General features: G+C 47.8%; 2 protein-coding genes across 3 annotated transcripts; one reads left to right on the top strand and one right to left on the bottom strand.

Annotated features, from left to right (window-relative positions):
- Positions 1-5878: 5878 nt before the first annotated feature.
- NFKBIL1 (NFKB inhibitor like 1) lies at positions 5879-14448 on the bottom strand. 2 transcript variants are annotated; one of them, XM_025990405.2, is made up of 4 exons: positions 14431-14448; positions 13080-13356; positions 6864-7085; positions 5879-6686 (listed from the first exon to the last, which is right to left on the bottom strand). In XM_025990405.2, the coding sequence occupies exons 2-4, from the start codon at positions 13342-13344 to the stop codon at positions 6100-6102; spliced, it is 1074 nt and encodes a 357-aa protein (XP_025846190.1). In that variant the 5' UTR covers positions 13345-13356; positions 14431-14448; the 3' UTR covers positions 5879-6099. The 2 variants fall into 2 exon arrangements, with proteins under 2 accessions (XP_025846190.1, XP_025846189.1); XM_025990404.2 differs by lacking the exon at positions 14431-14448 and adding an exon at positions 13706-13847.
- On the top strand, positions 14378-16828 carry ATP6V1G2 (ATPase H+ transporting V1 subunit G2). Its single transcript, XM_072727463.1, has 3 exons — positions 14378-14910; positions 15095-15195; positions 15700-16828. The coding sequence occupies exons 1-3, from the start codon at positions 14829-14831 to the stop codon at positions 15871-15873; spliced, it is 357 nt and encodes a 118-aa protein (XP_072583564.1). The 5' UTR covers positions 14378-14828; the 3' UTR covers positions 15874-16828.
- Positions 16829-17407: the final 579 nt, after the last annotated feature.

Below are 17407 nucleotides of genomic sequence, written 5' to 3'. Positions count from 1 at the left end.
GTGCTTAATGTTTCTTCCCTCGTAATAAATGCTATGTACCTTCCATTCTAAATTCCAGAAGCAGCAATCTCCTATCTCCAGAAGCAAAACTCCTCCAGACCTTGTCTTCTCCTGAAGTCTCACTGGGATCTAACCTCTCTGGATTAGACTTCTTACCTGACAGGGACACTTCAGCCAATTTCACAATATTTGATGGAACTCCTCATATATTCAAATTCTCTGTCTCATTTTTGAAAGAGTCTTCCTCTGGCACCATGAAACCTGGATTTACCCTAATGATGCTTCTTTTCTCTTTGGTGAACACTGCTCTTCCTTCCTCCGAATCACAAGGGGTAGGGGGCAGAGGAGAGATCACTGTTCAGCACCATTAGCAACCTCCTTTTCTCCTCTTGAAGCCCATGCCTTTTGCATTTGCCATTCTCTTACTATCTTCACCATCTTTATCACACCCTTAACAATTTTATACCAAACTCAGCTCTTCTTCATATTTCATCCCTATCAACATCTTTAGAGACATCAAAACCACGCAGAATGAGTCTCACACTGTCCTCTCAGTGCCTTAAAATTTCTCAATTACAACAGCTTTATAGCCTCTTTCCCTGCTCCTGTTTAGGCACCCATGAGCAAGGTTGTATTTCAGACCTCAGCATCACCTGGAAGGGCTACATCTTTGAGATCTTGAACTCTGAATTTTCCCTCTCATCATGACCACTCACTTTCATACCCCCTACTCCTCCCCAACAAATTAGTTCCCCATTCTCACCAAGGCTTCCAATTCCTCTTCTTTCCTTGTTTTCCTTGCCCATATGGTTTAATTTGCACTGCATGGTCAAAAATTTCAACTACTTTTACTAGCACTTATTTATGTATTTGGGAGAGAGAGAGAGTGCATGAGCAGGGGAGGGGACAGATGGAGAAGGAGGGAGAGAATCTTAACCAGGTTTTGCACCTAGAGCAGAGCCCAACGTGGGGCTTGATCTCATGACCCTGAGCCAAAATCAAGAGTCAGGTGCTTAACCAACTGGGCCACCCAGACACCCCTTCATAAGCACTTTAGAAGCACTTGGTGTTCTACCAAGATCTTGAAAAACTTGATTTGGATGAACTCAGTGGTCTTATTCTTGAGGCTTTCTCCAAGGTTGCCACATAGTGCAGGAGAGTCATGTCACTAAAAGAGGCCTTCTGCTAACCCTTGCCATAGAGAGCTCTCAGTATTTCTCAGTTCAATCCTTCTTTCTTGATTCCCTTTTACATTTCTGCACACAATGTTCTCTGAGCCTCTTACACCTCAACTTTACCTCTTTACTTTCGGTTGGTGATGCTGTCATCTCTTTCATTGAGCTTACGGCCATCCAAGCTGACCTCTTCACTTCTTTCTTTTTCCTCTACTTTATATTTCATCTATTTTTAAATTTAAATTTTATTTTTAAATTTTTTTTCAGTTATTTGAGAGAGAGCGAGGGAGAGCATGAGCAGGGAGAGGGGCAGAGGGTGAGGGAGAAGGAGAAGCAGACTCTTCTCTGAGCCCGTGCAGGGCTTGATCCCAGGACCCTGGGATCAGTGATCTGATCTGAAGGCAGATGCTTAACCAACTGAGCCACCCAGACACCCCATCTTTCTTTTCTTTTGACTCCAAGACTCTTTCTTCTGTCCAAGGCTGATCCTTTGTACTCTGTAATCCACTTCCTGTGTCTTTACTATATTCTTTCCCCACATTTTCAGTATGTTTCTCTTCATGCATCTTGCTTTCATTTTACAAACATGTTCAATTTTATTTCTATCTATTTATTTATTTTTAAAGATTTTATTTGCTCATGAGAGACACACACAGAGAGAGGCAGAGACACAGGCAGAGGGAGCAGGCTCCATGCAAGGAGCCTGACATGGGACTTGATCCCCAGAACCTGGGATCATGCCCTGAGCTGAAGGCAGATGCTTAACCTCTGAGCCACCCAAGCGTCCCCAGTTTTATTTCTTGAAAATACTTCCCTGGACTCTGTTTTTCTCGCAAATATCCATTCTTTTTTTTTTTTTTTTTCAAATATCCATTCTATCTCTCACCTTCCTTTTCTGTGTGATGTCTTAAGAGAGTAGGCCCCCTTAACTACCCACTTTTTTGGGAACTGGTAAAATTTTCCTCATCTGTAGAATTCGTGGGTTGAACTAGAGATGATTCTTAGTTGTCTTATATATTCACCATTCTATGACTTTGTACCTACCACCTCCCTTTCCTCACCTCCCACTCATTCCTCAACCTCTGTAAAGTGATTTCTGCCCCTCTGGTAAGTGGAAACTGTTTTCTCAAAATTTGTAATTGTCTAGTTCCTGAACCCAAAGGATCTTTCAACCTTCCCCTACTAGACCTTTTTGAAGCATTAGATGTAGTTGCCCGGTCTCTGCTTGGCACACCCCTCCCTTGCCCTACTTCTCTGACCGCTTCCCCCACCTCCCTCCCTTAGTGATTCCTCTTGCTTTGACCGTCTTTAGGGGCTATTCTGGTCACCCTCTCTCAGGGATCCTGTCCACTCCAGAGACTGTCTCTGCTAGGAAGGGAATGATGCCCAAATCTACCCCTCCAGTTCAAACTTTTCTCTTGAGTTCTGGACCTGCTTGCTGGAAATCTCCACTTGCATATTATGCTAACCCCTCAAACTCAGCAAGCCTTCTTTGAACACTTCATTTCTCTAAGCAGGTGCACCTCCCATTATTACTTGTAGTTGTTACTTTTATATTAACTTGTTATACTGCAAGCCCTCTAATGAGGGCAGTGACTTTATATTTCATTTAAACCTTTTGTCTAGTAGAGTGCCCTGCTCCTCTCAGGTGCTCAATAAAAATTTATTGCTTTAGTGTCTGAAACTGAATTCCTTATCTTTCCCCTCAGCTAGGCTAAGGGCAGCATCTTTCTAATCTTCAGGCTCGAAATTCAGAGTCATCTAAAATTCCTCTTCTAAGATTCCTCCCAGCATCCCATCAGTTGTCTTGGGCTAATGACTTATCTTCTCAGTTTTTTAAGATCTGTTCCCTCCTTTTTCATTTATTTTATTTTATTTTATTTATTAATGAGAGAGGCAGAGACACAGGCAGAGGGAGAAGCAGGCTCCACACAGGGAGCCCGACGTGGGACTCGATCCCGGGTCTCCAGGATCACGCCCTGGGCTGAAGGCAGGTGCCAAACCGCTGAGCCACCCAGGGATCCCATGTTCCCTCCTTTAATACTACTTGGAATTACTGGGACCCAAGTTAAAGTATACAAGTACCAGAGTCTTGGAGTAAGATGAGCTTTGTGCTCATTCTGCTACTTTTTACCTGTGTGGCCTTAAGCAAGTTCAGCATGTATATGAGCCCCGGTTTCCTTTTTATGATGGAGATGGACCACCCACCTTCTGAACAGTTGTTGGCAGGATTACTCATGTTAGGAAGGGGCTTGACATGGTAGGTGTTCACAGAATGATAGTTTTTTCTTGACTCCTTATCTGTAACACATATAGCACTCTCCCGTTCTCTCTCCCTCTTCTGCACAGCTGTCACCAGCACCACAGCACACAGCATGAAGTGTGTCCTAAACCCTTTACCTTGGCATTCTATGGTCCCTTCTTCAACACGTGCTCACTCACACCTGTGTTTGGTCTACCACAGGATGTTCATCTTTTCCTCAGTATGCTGTTTTCTGACTCCTGGTCTCTGCTGAAGCCATTTCATTGATCTACGGAGCTTTTCCATTCACTTACACCGAGAGCCCCACCGCCCCCGTGCTTTCAGATGTAATTCACCTCCCCTTTTCTGGATCCACTAGGACTTACTCTAGGGCATTCACTCCGCAACATGCCCTGAATCACAATTAGGTATGGGCCTCACCTCTGCTGTTGGACTGAAAACTTGAAGCAGTTTGGATTACCAATGGGCTACTTGATGCTTGGTTGAACTACACTGAATAGATTCCTTTCCAGATCCTTTTCTCAATTTAACTCAAACTTGCCTAAACCCCAGTCCCCTAACTGACCCTCTTTGATCTCTCTAGTCTTGTTCTCTAATCTTGTTTTTCTAACTGAACCCCAATGCATCGTCCTTCACTTAAGATTCCTCGTTCCAGCTGTCGAGAGCAGAAACACTCACACCTCTCCAGTGTTTCATGGTAGGCACTGAGTCATCCCTTGGGGATCCCTGGGCCCCCCTCCCTGCCCCCACCACGGTGGACAGGATGCCTGCTGCCTGGCCCCAGGGGGTCAGAGGAAGCTAGGGCCTCTAGGGCTCAGTATTTTTATCAGACTAGGAAACAAAGAGACACAGAAGCGGAAACCCTGTGGTCAGAGAAAGTGAACAGCCCTCATCTCAGGGGAACCCCCAACAGGGCTGGGGGCCAGACACCAGGAAGGGACGTTGAAAAGAGGTAGATTTGGGGGCTAGGTATCAGGGCTTATTTTGCTTTGGTTTTATGTAACTTTTGTAGAAGGGCAAAGATGTGCTTAAAAGCCAGAAAAAAATCTGGATGGAGGAGCAAATTTGGCTGCCAAAGGTTTCTAATGCTTACCTCTCCACCCCCAGCTTAGGGATCCTAACTCCAGCAACCCCAACTCCCCCCACTCCCAATGTGGGCTCTTTGCATGCCACTTCCGAAATCTCCGGCCTGTGAGAGGAACCGGACGCCTGGGTTGCTCACAGCTCGCAGACTCTTCTCTGAATCACAGCAGCTTCCTCTCACAGGATCTTTCTCACCAGCCCTTCCTCCTCCTGACCCTGAATAGCTGCCTGGTCTCGGGAGGCTTTGGGTCTCCTGGCTGTCTTCTCCCAGGTCCCTTGCCCACTCTGCATACCCCTGCTTCCACGGCCTTCCCCTCCCTATCCTCTATTGCCCTCTGCTTCCACTCCTGGGATCCTCCTGAGTAAACCAGGGCTCCAAGCCTGGAAAGTAAGTTCCTGATTCATAAGATGCTCTGATGTAGAGTGGTACAGATTGCACAGGCCGGCGCATACCTGTACTTTCCTTTCTTTTCATGGAGTTCCTTGTTGTGTCCTGGGGGATGGCAGTGGGGTTTGGTACTGTCTACAGGTCTGGGGAGCTGGAGTGGAAATGGAGTGTGAACAGGGAAGGGGATGGCGCCAGACCCCCTCCCTCTGCTCCTCAGGACCTTTCCTTCAACCTCAGGACAAGAGGTCTATCTGGAAGGCTGAGCTGAACTGCCCAGAGATGAATTCCAGGGGTGCGATGGGAACAGAAGCTGGAGAGGAGGACCCGCGCCCCGGAGGACACAGAGGACTGAGGAGCTCCAGGGGAGATAGCTTTGGGTGTGGATCTCTAGTTGCCCAAGAACAGACAACCCAGGTTACATAATTTGGCTCTTTCCATCTCCTTCCCCTGCTCCTAATTTTAGCAACCAAAATTCCACTCCCCCTCAGGGCTCTTCCTCTGTCCATTCTGCTTCTATTCCATCCTCCCACAACCTCCTCAGGGCCCCCAGCTCCAGCTGCCCCCAATTCAGAGCATTCAGTGACTCAGCAAAGGGAAAGCCCTGTGTTGGGGGAGGGGGTGTTAAATGGGGAGGAGGATGTGGTTCTGCCTGGGGAACTGAGGAGAGGAGGGAAACTGGCTTTGTTCCCTTTTTTGCCTCAGTTCACATCTATTTTTCCAGTCATTGACTGCACAGTGGAGGAGCCCAGTGCAGGGAATGGAGACTGGTGGGCATACTGGGTCTCCTAAGGGCTGCCTCTGTGGGTGGGCATGCAGGGCCTTCCTGGCTCCAGCTGAGAGCACATCTTAGTGTGTGCGTGTGTGTTGCAGGTGTGTAGGAGCTGCGGGTTTGGGCAGGCGGGGTAGGAAAGAGATGTCATGTATGATGAAAACCACAGCAATGGAAAAAGGCAGAGGAGACACAGGGAGTGAGATGTGGAACCAGGTCTTATTAGGAAATGGAGGTGCCAAGCAGCAGTGGTGGTGGCCCATATCCTCCCCACTCCCACTCAATACAAATTTCGCTCCCACCCCATATCCTTCATCCTGTGGCATTGGCCTCTTCCTCGTCATCCCCATACTTGACTTTCCCCTTCCTATGGCCCTGCCTCTAACACTGTGTTCCCTGCAGTTCTCACTCTTTCCCTAGATCACTTGAGGGCCTCTGCATGGCGATTCAGGGCTTGAGAAAGGGCTGTCACGGCCCCCATCACACGGCCCAGCTCCCAGGTCTCAATCTGGCTTCGGAATCGCTGCAGAAAGCGGTCAGGGTGCCAGCGGACCTGCTGGACCCTTAAGTACCTCCTCAGAGCCCCCTGCTCCTCCAAGGGGGGGCCCCTGGCCACCAGGGCTGCTGCCATGGCCTCTGGGTCCCCTCCCCCAGGGCATGGCCAGGGCACATCACCAAAGCGCCAGAGGCTGCCTCTCCCTGCTCCTCGTGGGTGCTCTGCGCTGGGCCCAGCCCTGGCTGGCTCTGGCCCTCGGTCCCCACGAGCCTCCTGGGCCCTCTGGGCTCGGCTCTCACGCAGTTCTTCCTCCTTGGCCCGGGCTCGTTCTCGGAAGAGCCGCTGCTCCTCCTCCTGCTGTTGCCAGCTATGATTGGAACCCTCGGCCCGTGGGGGTCGGCAGGCTCCCTGTGTCTCGTGCTGCTGCTGGTGCTTCTGGGCGTGTTCCTGGGCCAGGCGATCTGACCAGGCTGAGAAAGACTCAGGTTCCTGGGTCTCATGGGAAGCGTCATCTGTTTGGGAGGGCAGGATGAGGGTAGCCAGGAAAATGCTGTGAGAAGGTGATAGGCAGGAGGGGCAGGAGAGTACAGAGGAGGGGGTACAGCGGGCCAGCGGGAGCATTCATGCGGTGGTACAGGAAGAGCGGTCAAGGGAAGGAGGGCAGCTATAGATGGGGATGGATTCCTTACCTTCAAACCTCCCAATCACCTCCTGCCACTCTTCCTCCAGCTCTCCCTGCAGCTTCTGCCTCCATTCCTGCTCCTTAGAGGCCTCGTCTTCTTCTTCCTCTTCAGCAGAATCCCAGGGGGGTCCCCAGCCCAGAATTTGCCCAGGGGTCTCCCCATCCTTATTCTTTATTCCCATGGCAGAGGGGCAGCGACTCAGTAGTGGCAGGAAGAAGTCCGTGTAGGCTGTTGGTGGAAGAGCAGTAAGCAGACGTTAGCTGGGACTCCCACTCCTCGGCAGGACTGCCATCTTGAATCCTGCGGGTCACTCACTCCCTTGGTCTTAGAGCCATGGAAAGAGTTGCCCACGTGGTAGCCTCCTGGGTATTAGGAAATCACCATCACTGACAAATATTTACTGATAGTTTACCGCATGTGTGATAAGCATGGTAGTTTAAAATATTCTAGTCTGCGTCCCCACAAACTATTTTAGTGTCCACAAATACAGGAGTCCTACTATGTTAAATGACATTTTGCAGCCTGCTTCCAGCCACCCTGGGCAATGTCAAAAACCTCTATGTATTTCATATGAAAATGTTGTCACTTTACAACTCTTATTGTGTTTCTCACCCAAAACTGTACTTCAGACTGTAAAATAATTGAATATTTTACTCTGCACCATTATAAACATACGAATAAATAACAGAGACCTTTACATATTGCTGCTTAATAAACTGAGTAAAATAAATGTTTTCAGGGGAATTTCTCTCAGCCAACCTCATACAGGGCATACTGGGAGGGGGGTGAGGAGGTATGAGGGTCCAGACTAGCAACGAGTTCAAGCCATAGAAATGTTCCTAGCAGCAAATCAAGTTCTTTCCAAATGACTACTGATGTAGGGCAGGAGAAAGGGGCTGAGATTTAGGGTCTTGCCCAGGGGCTTGCTGACAGGAGGCTGGGGTAAACAGAAGCAGGACTGATATTCCTGAATTCCGCTCTTCCCGAGCCCTGACCTACTGCATCCATTCTAGCGTAAGCTGAAGGTCAAGCTGTTCACTTTACTGCCACCAGTGCTCTACCCCTGGCCAAGCCCACCCACTATGGCTACCAAGCACCTCTTTCACTGCAGGGACAGAGGAAGGTGAGTGAGGCACCCTCCCTTCCTGTGGACCTACTTTCTCTCCCTAGGGCAGGAGGAAATGGGCCACCAGTCCTTAAATCTTTATTTTGTGGCGCTGCAACACACTGGTCACCTGGCAAAAGGATGGACAAGGGAAGGGGCGTCCTGTCACTGCTAGGGAAGTAGGAAGACAGAATGGGCCCACCTTGGCTGGTCAAGGCCCGTTGCCCCTCACTCATCACGCTTGGTACTTGAGTGCTGCCCAGCTCAAACCACATCAGGATGAGAGGAGGGGCTATGTCTCTTTACTACTGACATGACCTATAACAGCGCTCCCAACTTGTCCCACCCAACATATACCTAGTCCTGTCTTTCAACTGCTTATTCCCTGACAGGGTTCACAGCAGGTATGAAGGTGGGTGGGTGTTCAGGCTTGCATAGGAGGTTTTTAAATTCATAGGATCTAAGGAGTAAGGCTTCCAACTATAAAACATGGTAAGTAAAATATGGTACAGAATATTCAATAGCCACTAAAAATGATGTTTGTGTGTGGAAAAGCTGGCTACAAACCTATACATAGGATCCAATCACAATTGTGTAAAATAAGAGGCTAATTCCTATGGCTGAAAAAAAAATAGGCTAGAAGGAAATGTGTAAAAATTCTACTCTCTGGGTGGTAGGACTATGGGTGGCTGTCCTCCAATCTTACCTGGGTAACATTTTAATGTGAAAGGGATTTAACTAATTTGAAAAATATTTTATTTTTATTTTTTTAAAAATTATTTATCCATTCATGAGAGACACACAGAGAGAGAAAGGCAGACATAGGCAGAGGGAGAGAAGCAGGCTCCACTGCAGGGACTTGATCCTGGATCCCGGGATCACAACCAGAGCTGAAGGCAGCCGCCCAACCACTGAGCCACCCAGGTGTCCCAAATCTTTTCTTTTTAAAGAACGAAGAATAAATTTAATCTCTGGTAACAGTTTATTGTGGCCCCTTTCAGTCCTGTCTTGGTGTATATAAATGCATACACAGAAAAAAACAAACAAAATGCATACACAGGATGACTTTTTTTTCAGAGATGTGTAACCAGGCTATATGTTTTTGTTTGGCAACTTGCTTTTTTCACCTGATGTCTCATTTGTATTTTTCCACAGGAGCATAAACAAGTCTACCTCATTCTTTTTTATGACTGTGTAGTGTTCCGCTATGTGTATGAAATAAACATCTCACCACGCCTGGTCAAGAGACTTTGTTTCCAAAAATGTTTGGCCTCCTACATGTCTTTGTAGACTCCTTACAGTATTTCTGTGGGGTAGATTCTCAGAATGGAATTTCTGAGTCAAAGAACATGTGCGATCTTACCGATTTGCTCTCAAATTTGTGCCAACATACACTCCTACAAAGAATATGAGTGCATGTGTCATCCTTTACCAAGATTATCACCAATTAACCCTGTAATTTTGCTCATCAGATAGATTAAAAAGATGACTTTATTAATGAAATTTTCTTTTTTTAATACGTTTTTTGGCTTTTTCCTTTTTAAAAATATTTTATTTTTAAAGATTTTATTTATTTATTCATGAGAGATACAGAGAGAGGGACAGAGATACAGGCAGAGGGAGAAGGAGGCTCTATGCAGGGAGCCCGATGTGAGACTTGATCCCAGAATCATGACCTGAGCTGAAGGCAGATGCTCATCCACTGAGCCACCCTGGTGCCCCCCTTCTTTCCATTTTTTAAAGATTTTAAGTAATCTGTATACCCAATGTGGGACTTGAACTCATGATCCTGAAGATCAAGAGTAACAAAACAGAGCTACGTAGCTGAAACTGCAGTTTTGTGGTTGTGCTGTGGTACGAAAGGCTGGAAAGGCAAACGGAACATACGCCAGAAAATGGCTCAGTTATCTGCCAAATAGGGCCACAGCTTACTCCTACTGTGCAGGTCCAAGTGAGTAATGGATGGCAGTTGTCTAGTACTGTGCTGGTGCAGAGCAGAAGTGCAGTGAATGTTACATCAAAAGAAAAAAAAAAGCTGTCTGGCTTTGGACTTCATTCTTTTTGCAAAGTCTGTGAGAAAATGACCCACTGTTTCTTAATGTTCACCAATACTCGTGTGTAGAGGATGGTTATTGTCTGACTAAAGTATGTTTATATGGGGGCCTTTGACAGTTAAGACCACTTCCCCTTGAGGTGATGGGTCCCAAAAGGAAGTTACCAAAAGCCATTCACTAGCATCTCATTGGTTGTGATCACAGAGCCCAGTCAATCCAGCATCAACTGCCTCATCCCTCGAACCTAACAGCTAACATAGCTAATGTGGGAATGGGGGAAAACCTCCCCTTCCTTAGGGGATCCTGGGTCATTTCATTTGTTCAAAGAAAATATTTGCATTTTAAGATCTAATGGTCTCTAAAGCAGTTTGAAGCTGACTATGATGAGCCATTTACCAAAGAGCCAGAAGGCCATCTGGTGGCATGGCTGTCAGAGGAACAGGAGGAAGTAAGGCCTGAGAGGATCCCAAGGCTTGGGAGTGACCCAAGTACGGGGAAGACAACAACCTGTTGGCTATTAGATTGCAGTAAGTTCCTGAACCTTCTAGACACTGTTTCGTCTTCTGTAATAGGATAACAGTATTGATCTCATATGCTTCTCAGATGTCAATATAATGAAAGAATATCCTACCATACTATGAGAGATCTTTTTATTACCCCCAAACCCATAATTGGATAATATAAGAATACAAATAACAATACTTCTCACTTGGTGACTGCCAAACCTGTACCAAGTGCTTGCCTCATTTAATTGTCACAGCTTCCATTTTAGAGAGACAAGTTACAAAATAAAAAACTCCAAGATGCCTGGGTGGCTCAGTGGTTGAGTGTCTGCCTTTGGCTCAGGGTGTGATCCTGGAGTCCCAAGATCAAGTCCCACATCGGGCTCCCTGGATGGAGCCTGCTTCTTCCTCTGCCTGCGTCTCTGCCTCTGTCTCTCTGTGTCTCTCATGAATGAATAAATAAAATCTTAAAAACAAACAAAAAAACCCCAACTTAATAATAATGAAAAGAGGCAAATTAGGGTCATAGAAGTTAAGTTGCATGTCCCTGGTACATAGCCTGTAAGTGTTAGAGGCTGAATGAACAGGACTGAGATTTGTCACAGGGTTCTCTGCTCTCTTGCCATGTAAAATGTCAGCTGTCAAATTAGATGCTTACATTTTAAACCTCCTCTGTTTAAGTTTTTTTTTTTTTTTTTCTGTTTAAGTTTAAAAAAAGAATTGAGGGATACCTGGGTGGCTTAGTGGTTGAGCATCTGCCTTCGGCTCATGGTGTGATCCCCAGGTCCTAGGATTGAGTCCCACATCGGGCTCCTTGCAGGGAGCCTGCTTCTCCCTCTGCCTGTGTGTCTCTGCCTCTCTCTCTGTATCGCTCATGAATAAGTAAATAAAATCTTTAAAAACAAATCTGAATATGCCAGCCTATCTCACTATGTTAAAGGGAATTATTATTATATACTTTTTAAAAGACTTATTTATTTATTTATTCAGAGAGAGAGAGAGATATATATAGAGAGAGGCAGAGACACAGGCAGAGGGAGAAACAGGCTCCATGCAGGAAGCCTGATGCGGGACTCGATCCTGAGTCCCCAGGATCACACCCCGGGCCGCAGGCAGCGCTAAACCGCTGTGCCACCGGGGCTGCCCTGTTAAGGGGAATTAAAGAAAAGAGGATTTTTTTTTTACTCTATGAGGGAAGTTTTTGGGGTGAGAGGGGTTTCTGTTGGGGAGCTGGAAGATGGCAATAGGAGCAATCATACTGAGGTAAGGTTGTTCATCCCAACCCAGGGATCTTCCTCTAATGTTCTTATTCTAGAAGAAAAGTCTCTATGAGGCTTTATTTTCCTAAAGGCTATTATCTCTACAGAGCTGCTTCCACAGTCAATAGGTCCCCATCTGAAACCCTCAGTGTCAAAGGTTTTTCAGAACTCAGATTTGGTAGAGCTGATCTAAAGTACATACACTGTGTATTAAGTAGCCTGGAGGGCCTGGGCAGCTCCAGTAACCAAACACATGAAAGATACTGCAGAGAAATGTATGAATATCGACATTAGTAGGATAAAAATGAATCACAGTCTCATTTTAGTTCACGTTGGGTTTTCTCACCACACGGGTCTGCTAGCAGACTGATGAGAAAAATGTTTGGCTCTTAGTGTTGTTTTTTAGTTGTTGTAGAACTGAGGGTAAAGGGTATGGATCTGTTGATAACAGGAACAACACTGGCCAGCATCTACTGAGTGCTAATAACATGTAATGCTCTAATTACACGTTGTGTCAGGGGATTCTCTAAACATATGTGATGGCATGGGCGCTTTGAACATGGGCACTATGACTGAATAATCCAATAATGTATACAACAGTCCTCAAGAGTACAGATGGTCTAGCCAGGCTGCCTGGGTTCTAATCCCTGCTCTACCACTTTGTGACTGGGTGACTTTGGCCAATTACTTAACTTCTCTGTGCTGTTTTCTCATCTGAGAAACCAGGGATAATATTAGTACTTATTGTGACGATTAAATGAGCTGTTTTGTGAGAAGTACCGGCACATGCACAGCAAGAGCTGCTGTTAATAGTATTCGAGGGCAAACTAAGCCTCAGAAGTTTTAGTAAGTCGCTCAAGAATACACAGCTGTTAAGTGTGGCACTGGGATCCGAACCCAGGCAACCTAACTGCAGAACCTACCCTCTATTTCACTTTTTGCACTGTAGGGGAACACCAGTCCAGTGACAAATTTGCGACTCATCTAGAAAGATGGGAAATTTGAAGTTGCTGTTTTGAGAATGCTGGGCTCTTGGGACAATGGTAGCTCAGTGATGTAAAGTCAGAAACGACTGCCACATGCCAATGTGGTCAACTACCTTCCTAGATAGAAGTAGCCGATTTTTCAACGATTGGCCTTCATCTCCTCCCCGTCAGTTAGGGGCTCATGGCCTTGTTCCCCAGCAGGCAAACTCACCGTCCGGGCCCTGGCGCGTCCCCAGTCACGACCTTGTTCCCCAGCAGGCCGACTCCCCGTCATGTCCCCGGGTCACGACCTTGTTCCCCAGCAGGCAAACTCACCGTCCGGGCCCTGGCGCGCAGCGGCGTGCAGCGCCGTGTCCCCGTGGCGGTCCTGGTGGGCAGGGTCCGCCCCCAGCCGGAGCAGCAAGCACAGGGCCGGGGCGTCGTGGCGGGCACAGGCCCGGTGCAGGGGTGGGGGCTGCCCGGCGTCGACATCGAGGCCTGGGTGTCGCTGGAGGAGGGCCTGGGCCCGGACCAGCCGCCCCGCGGACAAGTAACGACGGAAGCGACGCTCTCGGCGTTGGCGGCGGGACCCGGAGGCCATGGACGTCTTGGGCTGAGCACGGAGGACGAAAGGCAGTGGTCAGGGTCCCGCGGTCTCTGACATCCCCGCCCCTCCTCGCGCCCCTCCCAAGCGGCAGGAATCAGGCCTCTCCCACTCTCACCCCTTTACCACACCGTGGGTCTGAAGAAAATCCTGAGGGGGGCTCGGGGCACAGATTTTTTAACGTAAAACTTGAGAAAAGGACAGATAATTGCTTTGAGGCGCACGAGCCCAGGTAATATTTAATAAGACTTTGAAAAAGGCGAATGAAAAACGATGGGGAAAATTGTTATCAACAAAACCCTGAATTTAAAGTCACAGATAATTTCAAATAACGATCTAGAAATGGAACATGATGTACCCGGCAGACAGATGTGGAGGCTTCTCCCGCTGGGGCCTGGGGGGAGGGGTTATTCATCAGACCTGCCCCCCGCCCCCCTCAGTACCCCCGGAGCTGCAGGCCCGAGGCCTGTGTTTAAGATGCTCCGAGGAAGGAGGCGGGAAGGGCGGGACGCTCTAGGCGGCCGGAAATGGCGCAAGCCGAGACGCAGGTAAGGCCAGAAGGGAACGCGCTACCGGATGTCCTCTCTCTCCGAGGGGGCGGGCGTGTGTGTGTGTTTCCTCAGTCTGGCCTCGGGGGGAAACTTGGGAACTTAAGATAAAGGGTCCGCCTGAACCCGGAAGACTGGACGATAGACAAGGAAGAGGAGCCGAGCACGGGAGGGGGGGACACAGCGACTTAATTTATCCTCCCCTCCCCCAACCGGGAAGAGAGGAGACGATAGACGAAAAGAGAGAAAACGGAGGAGATAAAGAGAAAAGATTAAAAATTACAGTGAAAACGCAACACTAAAACTCAAGCCACAGCGAAGCCAAAAACAGGGACAGATCAAAAAAAAAGGCATGTGTGAAAGACATTAAGAAACAACCGTACGAGAAGGCATTGAAATGGATGCATAAATTAAACTTGGGAAATATGTAGAAAAAAAGAGAGACGGAAACGGGAGGGGGAGCGAAAAAAGGAAGACAACTAGGAAGAATTCAGAGAAAGCCAGCATCCTCTTCCCCCAAGACACACTTTCTTACTTCTCACCCCATCTTCAACCCCTCTATGCCCCCTTCTCACTCTTCGCTGCCCCTGCCCCCCCCCATTCCTGGATGTTCGACTGCGAAAACGCGGCACCTGCTGTGCCCGCGGCGGGCAGCGTTGGGCCTGGCCTCTGCTGCCCCCAGGTGGTCCTCCTAGGTACTGCCGGTGCGGGAGGGAGAAGACACCAGCCATCCGTGGGAGGATCAATTTGGGGGAGACACCTGGTGCAGGAGGCTGAGCAGAACAGGGGAGCACTAAGACCCAGGGGTAGTGGAGGACTGCAGCAAGGAGCTGGTGGAAGGGGAGGACTTCGGAGGTGCATGTGTAGTGGTGGTGGGGGGAGCCATCTGGTACCTCGGTAGCATCCAAAACAGCATCAGCCATAACCACAGAAATGGCCAGTCAGTCCCAGGGTATCCAGCAGCTCCTGCAAGCTGAGAAACGGGCGGCTGAGAAGGTGGCAGATGCCAGAAAGAGTAAGTCTCCTCTCCCTTTGGAGTCTGGAAAGAAAATTGGGGTGGGGGGGGGGACAGCAAACATATGAGTCTCTGGGAAAATCTAAGGCTGGTGGGAGAAAGCTGGGACTGGGATGGCTGATTGGGAGGGAAGAAATGGGTGGTGTTAGGGGGTCTATCCCCCCCCCCTTTCTTCTGCTTCCAGGGAAGGCCCGGCGTCTGAAGCAGGCAAAGGAGGAGGCGCAGATGGAGGTGGAGCTGTACCGCAGAGAACGAGAGCAGGAGTTCCAGAGCAAGCAACAGGCGGTGAGTTGTGGGAAAGTTGAGATGGGACCCCAAGGTGCAAGGCGGTGGGTGTATATGATAAGGTGTGTACAGGGTGGCTCTACAAGAAAACAACATGATAAAGGGCTGAAAGGGACCCACCCTTAGCAAGGACCACATTATTGATAAAGATGTGTGATAAGAGAATCTGAGAGTTTTGAAAGGATTGAACAACTTGGGGGAGGATTGCCACTGTCTACATGGAATATGATGTCATTTGGGGTGGAAGGCAGAGTTTTACGGTTATGTGTGGTAAGGTAGTGGGGATTTTACTGTTTTTGGATGCAGTTGCATGTCAAGTCTCAAAGGAAAGGGAGTTGTGTTGCTCTCTTTGGTGTCTGGATATTTTGATGGGATGGGGATGGTTTTGGCAAGGGCTTTTCTTCCTGGTTGCTCCAGAATCTTTCCCTCCACATGCCTGGACCCTTCTTTCTCTGTTTTCTGCTTTTGCCTTTCTCTCTTCCATCTCTTTCCCAATCCCCCCAGGCCATGGGCTCCCAGGGGAACCTGTCGGCTGAGGTGGAACAGGCTACCAGACGCCAGGTGCAGGGCATGCAGAGCTCCCAGCAGAGAAACCGTGAACGCGTCCTGGCCCAGCTTCTTGGCATGGTCTGCGACGTCAGGCCCCAGGTCCATCCCAACTACCGGATTGCTGTCTAGGATCCACCGCAGGGCCTGACTCTTCCCTTCCAGGTCCCTTCCTCAAAGAAATCCCCCAATCAAAATTACCTCCCACCATCTTCACTGGTTCTTTCTCATTTTCTCTCCATTCCCTGGAAATTCTAGGGGCAAGATCCAATAATTCTGTGAAATTTAGAAGTTATCTTGCTCAGATCTGAATCTTATTGTTCTTTAACCTTCACTGGGAACTTGTAAACTCCCAAGTCACCCTCACCCGACCCCTCTTTGAAATTTGCAGCATGGAGAAGTAGGGATATGTAAAGCACTTTGGCTTCAGAGCCTGGCAGGCTTTGGTCCTTTTCCCAACCCTGCCACTTGCTGGGACAGGATAAGCTTCTTAACCTGTAGTCCAGTGTCCTCCTCTACAAGATTGGAATGCTAATGATGATGATAACAATAATGATGATACCTACCTCATGGGGTTGCTGCAATGCTTAAGAATCACTCTGTAAAGGGTGTAGCGTGGTCTCTGGCATGTAATAGTTGTGATTCATTAAATGGCAGCCCTATGATATTATTACCACTCCCTGCCCACCTGCCAAAACCTAAACACAGCTATTTCCTCACGTTTGTCAATGGCGCTCTAATTCTACTCGTTCATTCTGTGAACTAGTAATTCTCTGAAGAATTAGTTTTTCCCACCTCTCTTTTCCCATATGGTCCATGAAAAAGAATGAAGACCTAGTTTAGCCTCTCTATTATGGTTCCAGGAAGATGTTACATTTCTTAGTCTTTCTTTTGTCTCTAAGTTGGTCTTTCTCTTTATTGGATTTCCTCTTTCCCAATTTCCCCAAAGACCCACCAGATACTCACTTTCCTGAGATCTAAAGTGCTGCTGCATTCCCTTGTATGCATGGCTTTCCTTTCTACATCCTCAATACCTTTCCCTATGTAACACTGAAAAAGTGTCAATAAAAAACTATGGACAAATCAATTTGTATGTGGAAGCAGCTTCCTTTTACTTCATCATTTCTCATTTGCAGACACCATCTCTCGTGTCTTATTTATATATTCCCCAAATACCCAAAAGGGTTGTTCTTTAAAACTTGCTGGAAAAACAAAAGGAACTGGTGTGTTATTATTTTTCCAAAGTGAGAAACATGTGGTTACTCATTGGGAACCTGAGAACTATAGATGGCAACTGTAGTGAAAAGCTACAGTGTCCAAACAAGCGCTCTTTGCCCCTTATCTTTATTTTTCTTTCTTTTAAAAAATTTTTTATTTATTTATGATAGTCACACACACACACAGAGAGAGAGGCAGAGACACAGGCAGAGGGAGAAGCAGGCTTCATGCACCGGGAGCCCGACGTGGGTCTCCAGGATCGCTCCCTCGGCCAAAGACAGGTGCCAAACCGCTGCGCCACCCAGGGATCCCCTCTTTATTTTTCTTAATGACATTTATTACTACTTGACATTTGCTTATTTGTTGTCTTCCCTGGAGTGGAAACTCTGTGATGACAGGGCTGTTCACTGAGTCTCCAGATCCTAGGTTAGCGCTCGGCATAAGGTAG

Source organism: Vulpes vulpes, chromosome 1 (genome assembly GCF_048418805.1).
Source record: "Vulpes vulpes isolate BD-2025 chromosome 1, VulVul3, whole genome shotgun sequence".
Lineage (NCBI taxonomy): Eukaryota > Metazoa > Chordata > Mammalia > Carnivora > Canidae > Vulpes > Vulpes vulpes.
The sequence above is the reverse complement of the archived record's forward strand: the minus strand, read 5'-3'. Positions and strand labels throughout refer to the sequence as shown.